Source organism: Hypanus sabinus, chromosome 1, assembly GCF_030144855.1.
Source record: "Hypanus sabinus isolate sHypSab1 chromosome 1, sHypSab1.hap1, whole genome shotgun sequence".
In the NCBI taxonomy this organism is placed as follows: domain Eukaryota; kingdom Metazoa; phylum Chordata; class Chondrichthyes; order Myliobatiformes; family Dasyatidae; genus Hypanus; species Hypanus sabinus.
In genome coordinates, this window is record NC_082706.1 from 150,951,968 (window position 1) to 150,974,185 (window position 22,218).

The 22,218-nt window shown below is 37.3% G+C and overlaps 1 protein-coding gene across 4 annotated transcripts in view; it reads right to left on the bottom strand.

The window, feature by feature from the left end:
• cnbd1 (cyclic nucleotide binding domain containing 1) overlaps positions 1 to 21,964 on the bottom strand; it is a 207,509-nt gene extending 185,545 nt beyond the window's left edge. For all 4 annotated transcript variants that reach the window (XM_059979039.1, XM_059979046.1, XM_059979030.1 and 1 more), the window contains exons 1-4: positions 21,887 to 21,964; positions 19,601 to 19,673; positions 13,850 to 13,957; positions 561 to 698 (exon numbers count right to left, since the gene is read on the bottom strand). In XM_059979039.1, the coding sequence (XP_059835022.1) occupies positions 561 to 698; positions 13,850 to 13,957; positions 19,601 to 19,671 (317 nt within the window). In that variant the 5' untranslated portion in view covers positions 19,672 to 19,673; positions 21,887 to 21,964. The remainder of the gene's footprint in view (positions 1 to 560; positions 699 to 13,849; positions 13,958 to 19,600; positions 19,674 to 21,886) is intronic.
• Positions 21,965 to 22,218: the final 254 nt, after the last annotated feature.

Genomic DNA, 22,218 nt, shown 5'->3' on the forward strand with positions numbered 1-22,218 from the left:
ACACAATGTCTATAATCATGACAGACCTAGAACACATATGAAATTGTTCTGCATAGAAGTAGCATCACATTTCGTCCCATTTTAACCAAATTAAAAGAGATACTCCAGGACACAAATAGATTATGTTTTATAACAGTATAAAACAGTCTGTAATAATGACCGACAATCATTAACGATTATTTTGTTACAAGTGTACTTGTATCTTTAATGCTGCACTGAACTTTCCATGCAAGCTTATTGGCAAACTAATGTGCAAATATAAGAATTTCTTTAAAATAACTAGATGCTGATATGCAAGGTAGCCTTTATGTGAAACAGAGTGACACTGATCTACAAATAAGTCAATCAAGTTGCATTTTCACTACATTATTGTTTGATCTGCATGTATTTTCTATGGAATGAAATAATAAATAGGGAATAATAGAGTTACTTTTGTATGCTTTAAAACCTAATTCTTTACATGGGACACAGAAACAATTTCATAAAATAATGGCTTGTTGTACTGGTTTTCTTAAAATCAGAAAAACTCTTAACTTGTTTGTTTTCCTAATAATACTTACAGCTTACTAAGTATTCCAGTAAGGATCTTAATTTGTTCTTGGAAATGATGTGGCACCCCATCCTGCTTGGACTGTAGTTTTTTCAGATGATTATCATCTTTTGCTGATACATTTCTATTTGATCTTTTGTTCAATGTGCTGTTTAAAATAAAAGGCAAAAATAAATCTTTGCATTTGAAATGTTGCCAGAGGTTAAATCTGTTTACTTTGTAGATACATTTTTGTAGGTGACAAAAATCACAGTACATCAAAACTGCATTGGACACCTCAAGACCAATGCAAATCTAGAGTCAGTTCAGTGAAGTACTGGGGAATCACCGTATGGTCAGAGGCACTATTTTTCTCTTTCAATATTTTTATTAGTTTCTGCATAAAGCAATACAGAGTACAATAAGATGTATATTATGAGTCAAAAGAAAAAATAAAATAGTACCAAATACATTGTATTAAAAATATAGTTGCAATCACAAAACCCTGTATTCATAAAAAATAAATTATGATATTGAAATATAATAATTTTATTATACAGAAAAAAATCTAAACCCACTACCAAAGTCAGAGCTCTTAGGAAAAGCAAGAAAAAAAAAGGGGGAAAAAAGCTCTTATCATATAATAAAATATATTATTAGCCACAATCTGCACTCTTACAACAAATCAAAGGTTTTGAAAATAACTCAAAACTGGTCCCCATAATGTATAAAAGTCTTGGCTAAATTCAAAAACTGAACATCAGCTCTTCTCTAAATTTAAGCATGACATAACATCCTGTAACCATTGAGCATGAGTAGGTGGAACAGCATCCTTCCATTTAAGCATCACTGCCCTCCTAGCTATAAGAGAAGTAAAAGCCAAAATATGCAAATCAGGTGTCTCCAAAGTAGAGTCTCTTCCTCCAACAATACCAAATAATGTGGTCAAAGGGTTAGGCTTAAAATTTACCATGAAAAGTACCAAGAAAGTTTGGAATACTTCCTTCCAGTATCTTTCAAGGCTTGGAAATATCCAAAACATGTGAATCAATGAAGCTTCTCCATTATTACATCTATCACAGAAAGGGGATATATCTGAATAAAAATGAGATAGATTATCTTTAGACATGTGAGCACAATGAACTACTTTAAATTGTAAAAGGGAATGACAGGCACATAACAATGAAGTGTTAACCAATTTAAAAATTTCATTCCAAGTTTCCTCAGAAATTAAAGTCTGTAAATCTTGTTCCCAAAGATTTTAATTTTGTCTATAGGAACATTTCTCATTCCTAGCAACATACCATACATATTGGATATTGAACCATTATAAAAAGGTTTCAAATTAAAAATTACATCTAGTAAGTCCTTCTCAGAATTTATAGGAAATGTATATAGTTGAGAACGCAGAAAGTCTCTAATTTCTAAATAACGAAAAAAAGGATTTGGATAAACTATATTTAGCTGACATTTTCTCAAATGAAAGAAGAAACTTGCAGTAGGAGGGCGAGGATCCAGTTGTCTTAGTACATGACGGTACTAATGACATAGATAAGACAAGAAGGTTCTGTTACAGGAATATGAGCAGCTAGGGATCAAATTAAAAAACGGAACCTCAAGGGTAATAATCTCTGGATTATTACCTGAGCCACGAGCAAATTTGGCTAGGTTAAATAAAATTAGGGAGTTAAACGTGTGGCTCAAAGACTGGTGTGGGAGAAGTGGGTTTTGCTTCTTGGGACACTGGCACCAGTACTGGGACAGGAGAGAACTGTTCCGGAGGGACGGGCTTCACCTGAACCAGGCTGGGGTTAGTGTCCTGGCGAATCATATAACTAGGGCTGCAGAGAGGTCTTTAAACTAACTAGTGGGGGTGGGGGGAGGATTCTAGAGAGCAAATAATTAAAAAGACAATGGAGAAGGTAATGGATGTAGGTAAAAGTGGAGGAATAAAAAGACAGAGTGTGTCAGGAGGGGAAAGAATGTATGGAGATAAGCGTAAAGTTGTACAAAAGGAAAAGGTAAGAAATAAGTGTCAAACATATTTGAAAGTCCTTTATTTGAATGCACGTAGTATTAGGAATAAAATTGATAAGTTGATGGTACAAATAATTACGTATGGTTATGATATTGTGGCAATCATGGAAACATGGCTGCAGGGTGACCAGAACTGAGAATTAAACATACAAGGGTATTCAACAATTAAGAGAGACAGGCAAGAAGGAAAAGGAGGTGGGGTGGCTATGTTAATAAAGCAAGAAATCACTACCATAAAGCAAAATGATAATGGCTCAAAGGATCAGGATAACGAAACAATTTGGGTAGAAATAAGAAATAGTAAAGGGAAAAAAGCAGTGGTGGGAGCAGTCTATAGGCCTCCAAACAGCTGTAACTCAGTTGGTCGGAGCATAAATCAGGAAATAGTTGGGGCTTGTAAAAAGGGAACAGCTATAATTATGGGGGATTTTAACTTTCATATTGACTGGACTAATCAAGTCGGACACAGCAGCCTTGAAGAAGAGTTTATTGAGTGTATTCGGGATGGGTTCCTTGAACAATACGTTACTGAGCCGACAAGGGGGCAAGCAGTCTTAGATATGGTCCTATGTAATGAGACAGGACTAATAAAAAATGTCCTAGTAAAGGATCCCCTTGGATTGAGTGACCATAACATGGTCAAATTCCATATTCAATTAGAGGATGAGAGGGTTGGATCTCAAACAAGCATACTGAGCTTAAATAAAGGAGACTATGATGGTATGAGAGCGGAATTGCTTAAGATGGATTGGGAAAATGGATTAAAGGGTAGATCGGTACTTGAGCAGTGGTGTATATTTAAGGAGTTATTTTACAACTATCAAGAAAAATATATTCCACTGAAGAAAAAAGGGTGTAAAAGAAAAAATAGTTATCCGTGGCTAAGTAAAGAAATAAAGCAAAGTATATGACTAAAAAGAAAGTTATATAAGGTAGCTAAATCTAGTGGGAAGATTGAAGATCGAGAAGCTTTTAAAGATCAGCAGCAAATAACAAAAAGATTGATTAAGAAGGGGAAGATAGATTATGAAAGTAAATTGGCGAAAAACATAAAAGCAGATAGTAAGAGTTTTTATAGTTACATAAAAAGAAAAAGGGTGGCTAAAGTAAATGTTGGTCCCCTAGAAGATGAGACCGGGAAATTAATGGTAGGGGACATGGAGATGGCGGAAACGCTGAACAAATATTTTGTATCAGTTTTTACAGTAGAGGACACTCAAAATATCACAACACTGGATAAACAGGGGGCTCTAGGGGGAGAGAAGCTAACTACAATTCAAATCACCAAGGAAATGTTACTTGATAAATTAATGGGACTGAAGGTGGATAAATCCCCTGGACCGGATGGCTTGCATCCTAGGGTCTTAAGGGAAGTGGCGGTCAGGATTGTGGATGCATTAGTGATAATTTTTCAAAACTTGCTAGACTTGGCAATGGTCCCGGCAGATTGGAAAAACGCTAATGTAACTCCTTTATTTAAAAAGGGCAATAGACAGAAGGCTGGGAATTATAGGCCAGTTAGCTTAACATCTGTGGTTGGCAAACTGTTGGAATCGATAATTAAGGAAACAGTAACAGGGCATTTGGATAAACATAGCTTAATAGGACAAAGTCAGCATGGCTTTACAAAAGGGAAGTCGTGTTTGGCAAATTTGTTGGAGTTCTTTGAGGACATAACATATAGGGTAGATAAAGGGGAACCAGTGGATGTGGTGTATTTGGACTTCCAAAAGGCATTTGACAAGGTGCCACACCAAAGATTATTACTTAAAGTAAAAAATCATGGGATTGGGGATAACATTCTGGCATGGGTGGAGGATTGGCTTTCTAACAGACAACAGAGTTGGGATAAATGGTTTATTCTCAGACTGGCAGTTGGTGACTAGTGGTGTTCCACAGGGGTCCGTGTTGGGACCCCAACTCTTTACAATCTATATTAATGATTTGGAGAAACGGACTAAGTGCAACGTATTGAAGTTTGCTGATGACACAAAGATGGGAGGGAGTGTAATGAGTGCGGAGGACATTGAAACCCTGCAGGGGGACATAGATAGGCTGAGTGATTGGGCAGACATTTGACAGATGAAATATAATACTGACAAGTGTGAGGTCTTGCACTTTGGCAGGAAAAACAATAGAGCAAATTATTATCTAAATGGAGAGAAACTGGAAAGTGCTTCTGTGCAAAGGGATCTGGGGGTCCTAGTGCAGGAAACACAAAAAGTTAGTATGCAAGTGCAGCAGGTGGTCAAGAAGGCCAATGGAATGCTGGCTTTTATTGCTAGGGGGATGGAGTAAAAGAACAGGGAGAGTCTTACTGCAGTTGTACCGGGTATTGGTGACACCACACCTGGAGTACTGCGTGTAGTTCTGGTGTCCATATTTAAGAAAGGACATACTGGCTCTCGAGGCAGTGCAGAGAAGGTTCACTAGGTTAATTCCGGGGATGGGTGGGTTGATGTATGATGAGAGGTTGAGTAGATTGGGACTCTACTCATTAGAGTTCCGAAGAATGAGAGGCAATCTTATTGACACATAAGATTGTGAAGGGGCTTGATCGGGTGGATGAGGGGAGAATGTTCCCAATGATGGGTGAAACTAGGACTAGGGGGCATACTCTTAAAATAAGGGGATGCCGTTCCAGGACTGAGATGAGGAGAAATTTCTTCACTCAGAGGGTAGTGGGGCTGTGGAATTTACTGTCCCAGAGAGCTGTGGAAGCTACTACACTCAATAAAATCAAAACAGAGATAGACATTTTCCTGGATGAAAATGGCATTGGGGGATACGGTGAGCGAGCAGGTAAGTAGACATGAGGCTAGGTTTAGATCAGCCATGTGATCTCCTGGACCAGTTTTCGATAGCCTGGATGGGTCGGAGAGGAATTTTCCAGATTTTTTCTCCTCAATTGGCAAATCGTTTTTTTTTCCCCGGGTGATCATATGGGTTTGGGTGGGATGAATAATAAAATAAAATGGGCGGCATGGTGCCCTGTTGGTTGGCACTGTTGCCTTGTGGGATTCGGTGAAAACTAGAGTTAAGATTGGATCAGCCATGATCTTGTTGAATGGCGGAGCAGGCTTGAGGGGCCGATTGGCCTACTCCTGCTCCTATCTCTTATGTTCTTATGTAAGACTTCCTCCAACAAACAAATCCTGGAAGCATTTAATACCCACTCTATCGCATTCTTTAAAAACTGTATCAGTCATCGAAGGTTTAAAAAAAGTTAAAACAAATGGGACTAGACAAAGAAAATCTCAATAGACCAAATTTCCTAAATTGTACCCAGATCCTCAAAGTATGTTTAACTATCAAATTTTCAGTTAGTTTACTGAAAGATAAAGGGATTGAGGATCTGAGAAGAGAAATAATAGAGAATTAAGAGTTAGCTTCTAAAGAAACACATATGGGACAGTCCTCACGGTTAATATAATATGTCCAAAGTGTAAGATTTCGTATATTGACTGCCCAATAATAAAACATAAAATTTGGTAAAGCTAAACCTCCATTCTTCTTAGATTTTTGAAGATGTACTTTATTTAGTCGAGCAAACACGAGGAAATCTGCAGATGCTGGAAACTCAAACAACACACACAAAATGCTGGTGGAACACAGCAGGCCAGGCAGCATAGAATGTTTATTTTTCCATATACAAGATATAATAGAATTGAGAGAATCAAAAAAAGATTTAGGAGTAAAAGCAGGTAATACCTGAAAAAGGTATGTAAATTTAGGTAAAATGTTTATTATAATAGAGTTGATTGGGCCAATCAAGGATAGTGAAAAAGACTACCAGTTTGATAGTGTCCTTTTTACAAAATTCAGTAAGGTAAGAAAATTTTCATTAAATAGGTGTTTATAATTCTTGGTAATTGTTACACCCAAGTAGGTAAATTGTTTTTTTAACAATTTTAAAAGATTAGTATTAATTGATGACAAATTATTCAAATGAAAAAGTTCACTCTTAAGTAAATTCAATTTGTATCCTGAAAACTGGCTAAAACAATAAAGTAGAGAAAGCACAGGAGGTAGTGAAGTCTCGACATTAGAAATAAAAAGCAATAGGTCATCAGCATAGAGCAAAACATTATGAACAGTCCCTCTCCTTAGAATACCAGTAATATCATTAGATTCTCGAAAAGCAATGGCTAAGGGTTCCAAGGCCAAATCAAAGAGCAAAGGGCTCAGGGGACAACCTTGTCTAGTTCCACGTTGAAGTTTAAAAGGTTTGGAATACTGAAAATTATCAAGGATGCTGGCAGAAGTAGATAGATACAGTAATCTAATCCACTGAATAAAATCGGGCTCAAAATTAAATTTTTCTAAAGTTTTAAATAAATAATTCCATTCAACCCAATCGAAAGCCTTCTCAAAGAAATGACACATTCCAATACCTCCTTAGAAGGGGAATAAATAAAGTTTAATAAATGATGAATATTAATGTGGGAATATCAATTTTTAATAAATCCCATCTGATTATCAGAAATGATAAATGGTAAAATATTTTCAGTTCTACAGGCCAGAACTTAGATAGGAGTTTAGTATCAACATTAAGTAAAGAAATTGGTCTGTATGAAGAGCATTCAGTTGGGTTCTTATTCTTTTTAAGAATAAGCGAAGTAGAAGCTTCAGAAAAAGATTGTGGCAACCTATCCAACTTAAAGGAGTCTGAAACAACTGCATATAAATGAGGTATAAGCAGTGAGGAAAAAGCCTTATAAAATTCTGCAGAAAATCCATCAAGACCCAAAGCCTTCCCGAAGCGCAAGGAACGTACAGCCTCGGCAATTTCCTCATGCGAAACAGGTTGATACAACCGTTTATCAACAGAAAGTGTAGGAATGTTTAATTGATCTAAAAAATTATTACAGTGTTATCATTGGGAGGGTCAGAACTATAAAATTTAGAATAAAATTCTTTAAAAATATGGTTTATTTCTAAATGGTCAGTTGTCCTATCACCATTGGCTTTACAAATTTCTTTAATTTGCCATTTAACTATAAAGGTTTTTAAATGGTTAGCCAATAATTTACCTGTTTCGTCTCCGTGGATATAAAATTGACTTCTATCTTTTAAAAGTTGAGTTTCAATTTGATATGTTAAAAGAAGATCATATTTAGTTTGGATTTCAACACGCCTTTTATATAAAGCAGGATCTGGAGCCAAGGCATATTTTTGATCTAACCATTTTAACTGATTAGCTAACTCACTTAGCTCTTTATTAGTTTTTTTCTTGACACTTGCAGTATAGGAAATAATTTGACCTCTAATAAAAGCCTTAAAGGCAGGCCATCTAAGACGAGAAGTCTCTTCCAAAGTATTCTCTTCAAAAAAAATGTCTCCCCAGAAATTTTAAGAAATCATTCTCAGATAACAAAGTTAAATTAAAATGCCAAGATCTGTTTATTTGAGGAAGACCAGGGAGATTTAAAAATAAAAGCACCAGAGCACGATCTGAAACAGCAATTACTTTCTACTCATAGGATTGAACTTAAGGAATCATTTGACTATCAATAAAAAAGTAATCAATTCTGGAATACATATGATGGACATGAGGGAAAAAAATGAATACTCCCTAGTGGATGTAAGAAACGCCATATATCAACAATACCGCATTTCATTAAAAAAGATTGAATAAACAAAGCTGATTTATTAAGTGTCACTGTTTTAAAGGATGACCCATCTAAAACTGGATCTAACCAACAATTAAAAACTCCGCCCATCACCAATGAGTAAAGACTCAAATCTGGCACAAATGAAAAAAAAGCTCAAAAAATCCTGGATAATCTATATTCCGAGCATACAGATTGGCAAACACCTTTAATTTATTATCTAATTTTCCTGACACTATAACAAAACGCCCATTAGTATCAGACACTACTTTATGTTAGACAAAGGGAACTGTATTATCCATAAAAATCGAAATTCCTCTAGACTTAGCCTGGAAAGAGAAGTAAAAATGCAGTCCTTTCCATCTACTGAGAAGACGCAAGTTGTCACAAATATGTACATGTGTTTCTTGTAAAAAAATAATTGGGGCCTTAAGTTTTTTAATATAGGCAAAAATCTTATTCCGCTTCACAGGGTGATTTAATCCTTTCACACTAAGACTGAGCAAGTTAATAGTATGACCCATTATTAATACTATTCAATAGAAAAGTTAAAGTAATAACCAGTAAAATGAACATTAAAACCAAACAATAAGCCTTGAAATAGGGTCACCAAGCAACAGATGTGGCTAATATCCCAAAACAGCTCCCAGAAAAAGACACCCCTTTCTCAAGTCAGTTAACTCAATTTCTCTTTGTGCTCGCCACTGTCTTTTACAGTTTAAGATTGTACATAGGGCTCACATGTCCAAATCTAAATTGTCCCGACTTTACTCTAACATTAGTCCTGTTTGTGATAAGTGCAAAAGTGGCGAGGCTTCTCTTATTCATATGTACTGGACCTGCTCTAGTCTAGAGAAATTTTGGAGAGATGTTTTCCTAACTTTATCCCATATTCTGAATTGCCACTTAGAACCTAACCTTCTGATTGCTCTTTTTGGTTCCTTGGATGAGACAGATATACATTTGAGTTTGACTAAACGTCGAACATTATCTTTTGCTTCTCTTCTGGCTAGACGTTTAATTCTTCTTAGGTGGAGAGATGTTGCCCCACCCACACATGTTCAATGGCTTAATGATATTATGTCCTGATTAGACCTTGAAAAAATTCACTACTCACTTCTTAATTCGGACGTAAAGTTTCATAAGGTGTGGGGACCTTTTCTTGAATATTTTCATAACTTTTCTTTAGATTAAGTTTTTTTTTCCATTCCCTTACTTTCAGCTTTTTTTCTTGGTAGTAGGCATTATTATCTTTTGTTCTCATTTTCATGTATAGGTTTGGGGGTTTGAATGTTCTGATTTATATTTCCTACATTTTGCTGTGGTTGGTCTGGTGTTTTTTTTTCTTGCAGGGGTGGCAACTTTAAACGACTTTAGTTTGGGTGCTTTTTCATCATTATTTTGAATCATATTATCATTGTATGTTTATCTTGCACTGTATTAATCTCTTATTTTGGTCTTGGGTGTTTTTTGTTGGAGTGTTGTAGAAATGCATAAAGAAAAATCAATAAAAAAAGAAACAGACACCCCCCCCCCCCCAAAGTCAGAAGGCCAGCCAAAAGAAGGCTGGCAGCTACAACTAATGACTTCACCCTCCCAAAACAGCCTGTTGATTGACTCCTAATTAATTCCAAGGTCAACTGTATTCCAAGCTAGTCTAAATAACGGCCAAAAGCTTAGCCCTCATAACAAGGACACAAATTGTTTCAAAACAATAGAACAAAAAATACCCAAACTAAGCCATTTTGTTAAAAAACCTTGAGAAAATTGTAGGAAATAATAAAAAAAACTTATCAAAGTTCATAACATATAATTACACTCGGTATTAACTCATTAAAATCTTATTCCTTAAGTAAAGCATTTAAATCACAAGGAAGTTTAGCTGTGAAGGTTCACCAAAAGTAAGAGAAGCAATTATTCATATAGCAAGATACTAAACAGTCAAACCATTGTCTTTAAAAAATCCCAGCTTTTCCACTCGAATGAAACCATTCTTTAGAACCATCTTGCAGAGTGATTCTAAGACGAGTAGGATAACGAAGAGATGGTTTTAAACCTTTGTTAAAAAGTTCCAACATAACCTCTTTGAATTTAGCATGCTCACTCATGACCTCCGATGAAAAATCCTTGACAATCCTGATCTTTGACCATTGTAATCAATCATTCCTCTTCGACGAGATTCATAAATTAAACATTCCTTTGTTTGAAATTCATGAAAACAAATTATAACTGATCTGGGCTTGGCTCCCAGAGGTGGTCTCGGGACGGGTGATCTATGAGCTCGATCAATCATAGGTGCAGACAGTAAGATTTTAGGAAATAATTGTACCAAAAAGCTTGCAAAGAATTCAGTAGGCTGATCACCTTCCGTTAACTCTTCAAGACCCAGAATTCATAAGTTATTTCTTCTGCTTTCTAAATCGAGAATCTTCTGTTTTAAGTTCTCATTGGATTTAGATTGCTTTTCACAGAGCTTTTGCAGGTTATCCATTCTTACATCCAAAATTGACAGTTTCTTCATTCTCTTCTATTCATTTATCATGCTCAGTTAAGGTTTTTTGAATAGAATCCAATTTTGCATCCATTAGTTTAAATTCCTATCTAAATTGCTGGAACTCGTTGGAAGATTCTTTTCTGTGTTTTCGAAGCAAATCCATTATAGAATCCAAAGATGCAGGAGTATCTTCTTTCTTAGTACCTTTGGCACACCTCGTACATAGTAAAAAATATCATATTTAAAGGTGAGGTTTCAAAACAGATTGGAAACAGTAAAATAAGTGAGATAGGAAGTGTGTTACTATTTTTCAAGTGAAATATTAAAGTCTTTTACACTTATCAGCCCTGTACTTTCTATTGCTGAAAGCAGCAAATATATCTAGAAATTGGGCATTAAAATGTTGTGCACAACATTAAAGCTGTCAGGTTTTTTCTCACTAAGATTGTGAATTTGGCCAAGAAAGCGTTTACATAAAGGATTAAGTTGTTTTTTTACCCAAATTATGCTATTAAATAGAACCCATGCTGCAATGCCGTCCAATTAAGTAGACCTGCAACACACATGCAGGACCTTGGTGAGGCCGCATCTCAAGTATAATGTAGAGTTTTAGTCTCCTTCCCTATAAAATGGCAATGTAAAGAGAAGATTCACTACTCTAGTTACAGGGATGGCAGATTTACCATGAAAAAATTGACTGAGTATAATTAGACTATATTCTCTGGAGCCTAGCAAAATGAGAGACCATCCCAATGAAATTTACAAAATACTTAAAAGATTCTAAAGATGGATGCAAGGAAAATGCAAAAGAATTTAGAACCAGGGTTCAATCTCAGAATAAAGGGTAAACCATTCAGGACTAGGATGAGGTGTTATTTTTTCATGCAGAAGGTTGTGAGTCTACAGAATTTATTTTCTCAAAAAGCTGTTGGAGCTCAGTCACTGAGTTAGTTGAAAACAGATTCCAATAGATTTCTAGACATCTAAGGAATATTGGGATAGTGCAAGAAAATAGTGTTGTAGTAATTCAACCATGATCTCACTGAGTAGCAAAGAAGGTTCACAGGCAAAACAGCCCATTTCCTATGTTCTTAATACTAGCAAAAAATCTGTGCACCAATCCCTTAACTGAATCAATTTAAAGACACACATAACAGCAAACACAGATAGCAGCATTGACTGTAAAGTTACATAGTTGAAGGAACAAGCTCCTCAATTTATTGTGCACTATTGGCATGCACACTTAATTCAACTGATTACAAGGAGGAATGTCTTTTACCGCAAGGAAGCCAGGAAACAATGTAGGGTTACTGCAGAGTGAGCCAACTAGGACATTGTCTGGCTGCAGCAATAATTCTCATACCAAGGAGAAATATAACAGAAAGTTTAAGTTTAATGATTTGTCATATATGCACTCTTTTAAAATAAAGGAACCACAATGACAACCACTTCAAAATCTTTGCTCTCAAGGCCCACTCACCCTTGCATCACACCACTAATCAAGTACCACCACGATCCACACCCAGTGGTCAAGTTTAAATAAAAATGCATTATGCCTACTAACATCCTTTAACCTCTCCATTAAGGCAAAAGATGCCTGGGGTAGATAGAGGCCCCAAACAGAACAGTACCTCAAACACCAGGAACTTTGCCTAGTGAGATAAGGACTAATACCTGATGAACACCAATGATCTGGATTTGGAAGATTTTCTCTTCATGAAAAGGTTGCCATTATTGAGCACATAAATGCAGTCAATAGTTTCCTGAGCTGATGGAAAGCCAATATGATTTAAAAACCTTAGTACCCAAAGTTGAAGGCAAATTGAAAAATATGGTATAGGTCTGCTCGTGCTGCATTGAATGACTCTATGGAAGTAAAGTTGACAGTCAAGTGACTGCGATCCTGACAGCAAAAAAGGTATTTGAATGATAATATGACATCAAGTTTTTGCTGAGGCAGCACTCTTACTTCTGTCAGGCATGGCTTTGAATACCTGGCCCCATGAAAGTTATAGATAGGAAACTATTTTCCCAGAGAATCTTTAGAAATACGATCTTCTGTGATGAACACTTGTGTATTCTGGGAGAATATTCCCAATACAACTAATGGTCGCAATATTGATTTTTCTGTTAATAGTTAGCATGCTTTGGTGTGACTACTGAGGTTCTTTATTGTTACACTATCAAATTCATTGCTTTCACTCACTGTGGAGTGCAACATAGTTGTTGGGCATTGGAAGGTGCTTCAGTGGCCTAGTCTGATTTCTGAAAACAATCAACCACATATCCAGATATCTACCTATGACTCACAAAAAGTGTTAAAAATGGTTAAGCTGTAATGCAAAGGTAACTGCTTAAAAAAAAGCCGATTTATGAGTGAAGACATAAATGGTAGTGACATGTAGTGATAATCTTATCAGTTGTATAGATCATGAACAAAAATAATTTTCTGCTCAAGGGTAAATAGCACATGCAGGTATCCAGCTTGATTTTGCAATGGGTTCTTATTCTAATGATATTTACCTCAATCTCGTAAATTCATGCATCATCTGTTCATATGTTCTACTTACATCTGAACAGTAGGTACAGAGCACTCAAGTGCAAAACATCTTGTGTGTTATTTGCACAAAACAAAATGGATGCTAACAGGTCCAAGTTTTAGACAATAATGGACAACATAAGAATAATATACAAACATGAGGAGATCTGCAGATGCTGGAAATTCAAACAACACACACAAAATGCTGGTGGAACACAGCAGGCCAGGCAGCATCTATAGGAAGAAGCACTGTCGACGTTTCGGGCCGAGACCCTTCGTCAGGATATAACAATAATATAATATAGTTTGTTATGTGCTCATACCTCTGAGCCACAATGTTACTTTTGACAAAGCTCATAGACAAAATGTGTAAGAAGACAGTGATCAGCAAGTTTCTAACACACTGCAAATAACTGACATTACCAAGTCATATCTGATTTACATTGTCATAAGTGAAATTGCAAATTTAATTATATCTTGAACTATTTTCTCATTTCAGCAGTTCTAAAATCATTGGAAAAAGAGGCCTGAAGGCCCTAAGTAATATTAGGAGATAGCACTAATCTGTATTACTTCTATTTTTTAAAATTATAAAATCATCTTTTTGTCACTGCTTATTACATTTTTATATTTCTCACCTTGCTAATTCAGGAATCTTGGGTAACACAGCTTTTGGTTGAATAAATATATTTCGATATTGCTGTAGGAATTCTTTGTGGGCTTCAGGTGTACTTTTGGAATTATCCCTAAAAATGAATAAAACACTGGTTTATTTGGAAGTTTCATTAATTCTATCAAAAACAAATAAAACAGCCTTCATTTTTCAAATCAGTAGACAAGTAAAACAATCTTGATAAAGTATCAGTGATGTAAAGGAATTAAAAGAAAACAAGACACTACCATGCTGTGAAACACAACAAATTAACAACTTTGACTGCAAAAAAAACATAAAATAGACACAAGAAAGACTGCAGCAAAAAGCAAACTACTGGAGGAATTCACCGGGTCAAGCAGCATCTCTGGAAAAGGTTTTTGTTTCCTGAATCACCATTGTTATGTGATTATAGCAGCTGCTGCCTCTGGTGTCTCCACTTACCACATTCCAGCCTCTGATTCTATCTCCAACGCAGTACCCCAGACCTGGCTCCATCTGTTTTTAAACATAGCAAATTCCACAGAAGCTGGAAATATTGATGCAGCCCGAAGCATCAACTGTTTATTCCCCTTTATGGATGCTGCCTGACTTGCTGAGTTCCTCAAACATATTGTGTGAATTGTTTTCCATGATTTTTCCCCATCTCTCAGCCTGCCATTAATTATCACCCACCAGTCACCGACTTCCCAAATCTATTCCATTCTCTCCACCACCTAGCCCCATCTCCCTTCTCACCTGGTTCCATCTATCTCTTGCTGTTCACCACCACACCCCACCCTCTCACCTCTTTATATAGGTTATCTCCCCTCTCACCTCCTAGTTCAGATACAGGGCTGTCACCTGAAACATTGACCATTCTTCTGCCTTCGCAGATTCTACGTGAGTTTCTCCAGCAGTTTTGTTTTGCTCAGATTACAACATCTGTGGTCCCTTGTGACTCTACTCACTGAAAGATGTTATATCACAATAGACATGCACTTCCTCTCACATTTCCAGTGAAATCCGTTTTATTTTAGTTATTTATTAATGTCCACAAGATAATCAGATATAGGAGCAGATTTAGGCCATTTAACCCATCAAGTCTGTTCCACCATTCCATCATAGATGATTTATTATCCTTCTTACATCCATTCTCCTGCCTTCTTCCTGTAACCATTGACACCCTGGATAATCAGGAAGCTAATTTAAATGTACAGTACTCAATGACTTGATCTCCATAGCTATTCGTAGCAATGAATTCTTTCTACTTCACCACCCTCCGGCAAAATAAGTTACTCCTCATCTCTGTTCTAAATTAACAACCATCTATTCTGAGACTGAGCAATCTGGTCCTAGAATCATCCACTATAGGAAACTTTCACTCCACATCCACTCTATCTAAGCCTTTCAATATTCAAAAGGTTTCAATAAGATTCCCCCGTTATTCTTTTGAATTCCATTGAGTTTGATGGTCAGAGCCATCAAACACTCCTCGTACATTAACCCTTTCATCCCCAGAATCATTCTCATGTACCTCCTCTGGACCTCCCCATTGCCAGCACATCTTAGATAAGATGCCCAAAGCTACTCACAATACTCCATATGCATTATAAAGCCTCGACATGACAACCAGTCTCTGCCTATACTCAGGGAGCCAGCGGTAGGTATTGTACTTGGGTTTCTTGTATAATTCTGGGTCACTGGTCTTGAATTCCACAGGATCTAGCCCTCAGCAGACTGAGTATCCTGGTTCATCCACCACTTTTGGTTTGAGTATTTCTGGTATGACTGTCGAAGATGCACACTCATCCACACAGATCTTGTTGAAGTCAGTGAAAACAGTAGCATATTTGTTCAGATTCAGAGATGAATTGCTGAATGTTGTCCAGTCCACTGACTTAAACCAGTCCTGTAAGCACTCCAACTGGTTGGACAATACCTTCTTGGTCCTCACCACTGGTGCTGTGGTCATTAGTCTCTGCCTATACGCTGGGAATAGAAGTACAGTCAGGAGATTGGATTTTCCAAAGTGTGTGAATGGGATGGCACAGTAAGTGTTCTTGATGGTGGTACAACAGCATGTTGTTTCCTTTAGTTTCACAGGTGATACACTGGTGGTTGTTGTTCACAGACTTCTTTGAGCTGGCCTTGTTGAAATCTCCCACAATGAAAGGGTGGACTGTTTTGTGCCTACTGATTACTGAGCATTGCTCCTCCAGTGCCTACCTGACATTGGACTGAGGTGGAATGTACACCACTACCAGGATGATGCTGGAAAACTCCCTCGCCTCATCAACAATGATGATGAGTTGGAGAACAGACAGGAAGTGATGCAGCTAGTGGTCTGGTGTGAGAATAACAACCCAAGTCTGAACATGAAGACCAAGGAAATTATTGCTGACTTTAGGAAGGTGCAAATTAGCCACCCCCACCCCCATGGCTTCTCTACAAGTGCACCAAGCTCCCAGGAGTTCACATCATCAATGACTACACCTGATTCCTTAATAGCCCCTTCCTCAATAAAAAGTCACAGCAGCACCTCCACTTCCTCAGGATATTGAGTCAAGTAAGATGGCAGGGGTGGGGGGGGGGGAAGTGCCTTAGCTTAATTTTTCAGAAGCACCATTGAGAGTGTCCTGATAAATTGCATCTCCATCTGGTATGGGCACAGCACAGCATTGGACTAGAAATTCCTACAAAGGACATGATAATGGCCAAGAGAATCACAGGACGTTTCCTTACCAACTATTGGGGACATTTATCAGGAGCACTGCATACGCAGGGCCCTTAGTATTAGCAAGGATCCCACCGATGCATCCAGCATCCTCTTTGATTTTCTACCATCAAGCAAGAATATGATGCATTAAGACAAGAACAGTTAGGATAGGAAATGGCTTCTTCCCTCAAGCCATTAGGCTTCTGAACTGCTTACTGCACCAGCATTCAAAGTGTCATCTGATAATTTGCAATGTACCCTATAATATTTAATTTATGCACTTTGTTTATGCATAATCAAGTTGTAGATTTAATTGTTACTTTCCTAGGTTATTATTTGTCATATGTGCTATGTGTACTTCTGCACTTTACACACTGGTCCGGAGAAACAATATTTTGTTTGATAGTATATATGTATATAGTCAAATGACAATAAAATTGACTTGACACTTGACCACCAGGTAGGGTGTGCAGGACTGAGACAGAACCACCATAATGAATTAATCAAAATGCATACACTACCTCCTCTGCCTTTAAAAGACTGAGTTGTTCAGTCTTTGTGGAAAATGGTAAAGCTATCAAACTACAGCACTTCATCAAAAATAGTGGGGTCAGTTATGTTTCTGTGAAGCAAAGTACACAACAGTCCCTGATGTCCCTCTGGTATAGCAATCTTGTAAACTTATAGTAATAATTCCACACCCCCCCCCCCCCAGAGGCGGTACATTAACCAGCAGGATAGTCAGGGCTCTGCTTTTCAATAGCATTTGTAGCTTCAGCACATCCATTTTCTTAAAGGGGGAATGCACTCACGACCCGAGTCTGAAGTCCTGGATCCATCAATTTTGAGTATCGGTAGAGTTTTTAAGCTTCTTAAAAAATGTTGTTACCGAAGTACCTATTGCTGTTACTGTGGATTTCAGCTGTAGTAGTCCTGAATGGGAATCATCAAATATTCCCATCGAAACTTCGCTAAAAGAGCGGCTTATCAATGCCATCTTCAGAACATTTTACAAGTTAGATATCACATTAAAAGATGCCTATTTTTAAATAAGATTTTCATTGAGGGATAATTCTGAATCATAGGAAACACATACAAATAAGTATTGCTGATACGAACAATGTATTTCACAAAAGTACAAAGTTTGGCACTAAATCACATCGGAAAATGTAACAAGCTGGTCGAATACTTGGACAAATAGAGGTTTTAAAGAGCAACAGAGAATTTAGTGCAGCTAACAACACAACATCCAATGGGGGCGGGGGGGGGGCAAGCTAAAATAAGCTAAGAAATATAGTTGCACAGCTGAAAGTAACAGAAAAGGATGCACTGAAGGATTTGAAAATTATAACAAAAAGATGCATGAGCTAAGACAGCTGGGTAAATAGGAAAAGAATTAATTTGGAATAATGTTATGGAATTTTAGGTAGCCTCAAATTTATCATGATTGAAAGAAGTCTGTAGTAGTGGAGCATCTTAGAGATTAGAAGTAAAATGGAAGTCTAATAAAGAGGAAACAAAAACAGATGGAAAATGTCAGGAGCATCAGTACATCATTCCATGACACCATAATTCAAAATTAAATAGATCAGCTTAGTTACATATTCTAGTGGCTCAAATAGTCAGAGTTTTATCCTCAACTAGAATGCCATCAGCTCAAGTACTAATGGCAGTTACTCAAAAAAATATACCTGCCTATAACTTAGAAAATACACAACCCTTTGTGTGCTACAAATCCAAATTCTATTAACAGCAAAATACAAATGAAAATTGTCAAATTATAATGTGGTTCATAAAGTACTTGATTGCTATTCTAACCTTCTCTGAGCAAAAAAAAAATACACAAAAGATTTCAAATTTGCAAAGAACCATCTACCAAAATGTGACACATGTTGAGGAGTTACTTCTGATATTTTTTCAATCTCATTTAAATAGCCACACAAGTCCAAAGGCCATTCCTACAAAAGCAGAGTGTCCATTTTAAGTTCCAGGCAAGCACTCACAAAACAAATTGGTGAGTCCTCTAAGGTACTTACTTATCTTACTCTTTTGATCCTGTCTTCATCAATATAGTGATGCAATATTTCATAATCCGTCCAACAAACTCATAAAACACTGACTGAACAATCTCATCTACAAACCATCTAATCATACCACCTTCCATCCATTGTGCAAAGGGAAGATCTTCATCTGTGCAAGGGAAATTGAGTAGCACTCAACACCTTGAGAGCTATAGAATTTCCAAACAGTATTCTCATTACCAAAATAGTTGTAGGCTGTTATCAATGACATTTGACATCTTAACAGAAACCAAGAAATTTGATAGTTTGATAGAACTGATAGTTTGATTAGTTTTATAGTTTGATAGAAATATGATAGTATTTGAAAAAAGGCAAGCACTGTTCTATGGAAGCTTTACTATACATCATTTCAAGGAGAGGATAGTGAATAAATTTCCTAAATCATACTTGTCTAGTTTCCTAGATCAACATTCAGAATCATTCTGATAACTGCTATACTTTCCTATGATGATCTTTATTGGAGTATAAAAGTTGCAACTTGCTATTTGCTAGAGAATGAAATCTTAGGAATGTAGAAGACAATGGTGTGTTAAAGGAAGCTAAGAGATGTAAATTAGAAAATCTGAGTTTGCTATTTGCTATGCATGTACCCAATTTAGCAGGAGAATGAAATATTAAGAATGTAGAAGACAAGGTAGCTAAGAGATGTAGATTAAAACATGATTAAGTCAATGGGTAGAAACAATAGCGGTGGATGTGCGTGTGGTACGCAACTATAGACCGATTGCATATGCTAATGCAACTAAACCAGGAGATTGCTATAAAACATACTATGTCCAAAGATCAGTGGGCAATCAGCGACTAGCTCAATGACTGTCTCAGCTTTGATTTGCAAATTAAAGTTTAACCCTTCTTGAAGAATCTTCTGCGTCTCCTAATCATTTGTGGGGCACGAGAAACCACGACATCTTCAGCAGCGCACAAAATAGAAACAATTCAATACTACTACATTGAATACCTGTTCTGTAGACCACTGATGTTGCATAATTTCTGCAAATTATCGTAATCTATTCCTGAAAAATAGTTCATTCCTGAAAAGAAAAAAAACAAATCTTAATTTTAAAATTGTTCAGAGTTTTGGCCCCAGTAGGGTAATTTGCACAACACTGTAATTCTATTTTTGTACATTAACTGCAAATGTACTTTAAACAAAGTTCTAAAAGCAACAGAATAAAATTTGTCTTTGAGTCACTGAAGTCAGTTTTAGTTCCTTCAGATCTTCTAGGAGTTAATAAAATAGTCCAGTGATTGTTTTGGTTTGAATTCAGCAAATAACAAGTGTTCTATGTCTATGATTCTAATACTTTAAGTGTGACAGAATTTCAAAACAGCATTTCCCATGGCTAAAACAGTTGATGGTTGTTACCAGTAAAAGCTTAACATGCTTCTGCAGGGAAACTTGATAGCTAACATAATGTTTGAAGATTGGCAAGCATTCCCCACCTCTCCCCCAGAATTGTTATTACATATCAATTTTAGGAAGGAAAACTAAATGACTGATGCGCCATCAATAACTCTCAGAGACGTGAGGCGAGATAAGTTTTTATTAGCTGGAAGAAAGCACTGTCAGCAGCAAGAGACCATCACACAACATCCTGTAGACTGAGGGAGGAGCAGTGCCTCCAATTGCCTTTATACAGGGGTCTGTGGGAGGAGCCACAGCAGTCAGCAGAGGGGGCATGTCCAGACAAGTATAAATTCACCACAATAACTTAATTATTCTTCAATGTTGTTAGCCACACAAATTTTCAGAATCATTCTGTTATACTTCCCTATGAGAATCAAATCAATTCTACCATTTTGAATGGTAACAGTTTGGTAAATAAGTCATTTTGGTGCTATAAAATACTAGCTGTTTTAGCAGCTGAGGAGCTAAAATTGCTATTGAAGTTTAACACCCTTGACAATGGACACAATATAATCTTAAAGATTCTTCCCTCCGTTAAACAAGATGCTGAGGTTGAAATTAATACACTGGGCTCTGGTTAATTGGGACACATGGGGATCAGTACATTTTGGCCCAATTAAATAGCTGCCCTAATTAGCCAGGTTTCATGGAAATAGCTAAAAAGTACAAGACAAACTACCAATTAACTGAGTAACAAATTATGTATTTGAATAAAATACAGAACAAATTAGAACACTACCACTATAGCAGTATTATAAAACTCTTATTAGACCCTAATATTTATCGGAGGAATTCAGCCACTGGACACTGCCATGCTCTTTCAATTGACTGTAAAGGAACAAAATCAGCGCAAACACCTAGTGCAGATACTGCCTTCATTGTCTTCCTGCGTGAAGTACAGTGGTGTCAAAAATCACCGCTTTTATAGCACAAGCACACGTACACGCAACTGCTTGCTCCGAGTACTGCGTCGTTCACGTGACTGATGCTAGTTACAAACCGTTCAGCAATTGCCTCCCGTCCTAATCAAGCGGTATTGTATTCCAAGGAAACAAAGGGAATCCCGACTATTTGCTTAATTTGGTTTTTGTTCTTTAAAAGTTGCCCCAAATAAGTGGCTGCTCTGGTTAACGGAAAGCACAATGAATTCACCGTATTCAAAACGAACGTCTGGAGGAGAGCCCGAATTTACTTGTTTGACATCCAGAAATGACACACGTTGGTGACTTCTTGAAACATTATCGCACTTCTTGTGAAGCAATTCCCATGGTGTTTTTCAGTAGGGAGAATTGTATTTATAGCAAGCAGCTATAAAGCTCTAGCAATTTACTTCCAAATTAGGATGGCATGCAACTCAAATGGAAAGTTGCAGGTGACGGCGTACCCATAAAATTCAGCTATTGCCCCACTTGGTAAAAAAAAGGTTGAGCGTTTTCAAGGTACTTGTAGACGAGTTTGCACAAGTGATTGAAGCCTGCCTTGTGGATGAAACATGCTGTAGTCATAACGTACCGGTGGTGGAAAATGAATGTATTAACCCAATAAATATTTTAATGAAGTTGTGTTTTAAGGCGTTCTCTTGAATTTAATGCTTAAGCTGCTAAACCGATATGAGACATTGCACTAGCTCAGAACATGAGCCATTAAGTACATCGTTCTACGTTAACCCGAAAACTGTCAGAGTTAGGGCTCTTCTCAGCCTCTGCCCCACGCCTGAACAAGGGCAACATTACCAGCACGCCCTACCCCAGGGAATCTCAATGCGTGCCCTGAGTCTCAGGGTGGCTACCACCGCAGCTCCACACTAGCAGCGGGGAAATACCTCAGCGCTCTTACCAGGAGTCAGAGCCAACCGGCTCTTACAACTACAGCGAGCACCCGAAGCAGCTTCTTCCGTCCAGCTATCTGCGGGCCCGGTTGCTGCCGGTCTCCACGGCAACGGCACCGCGTCGCTACGTAACGCGACCAAGTCTCGCGGGCGGACAAACGTCTTCCGCAAGTTCAGGGTCTGAGCCAAGGTTCTGGACAATTCAATCTGTAGTAATACTGGAGTTACGCAAGCATGTACAGTAAAGTCTTAGGCACATGTATATATTGCTAGGGTGCCTAAGACAGTACCGTATTTGTCAAAGTGGAGCGGACAGTTAATTTGTAAATCCGACGCGAGC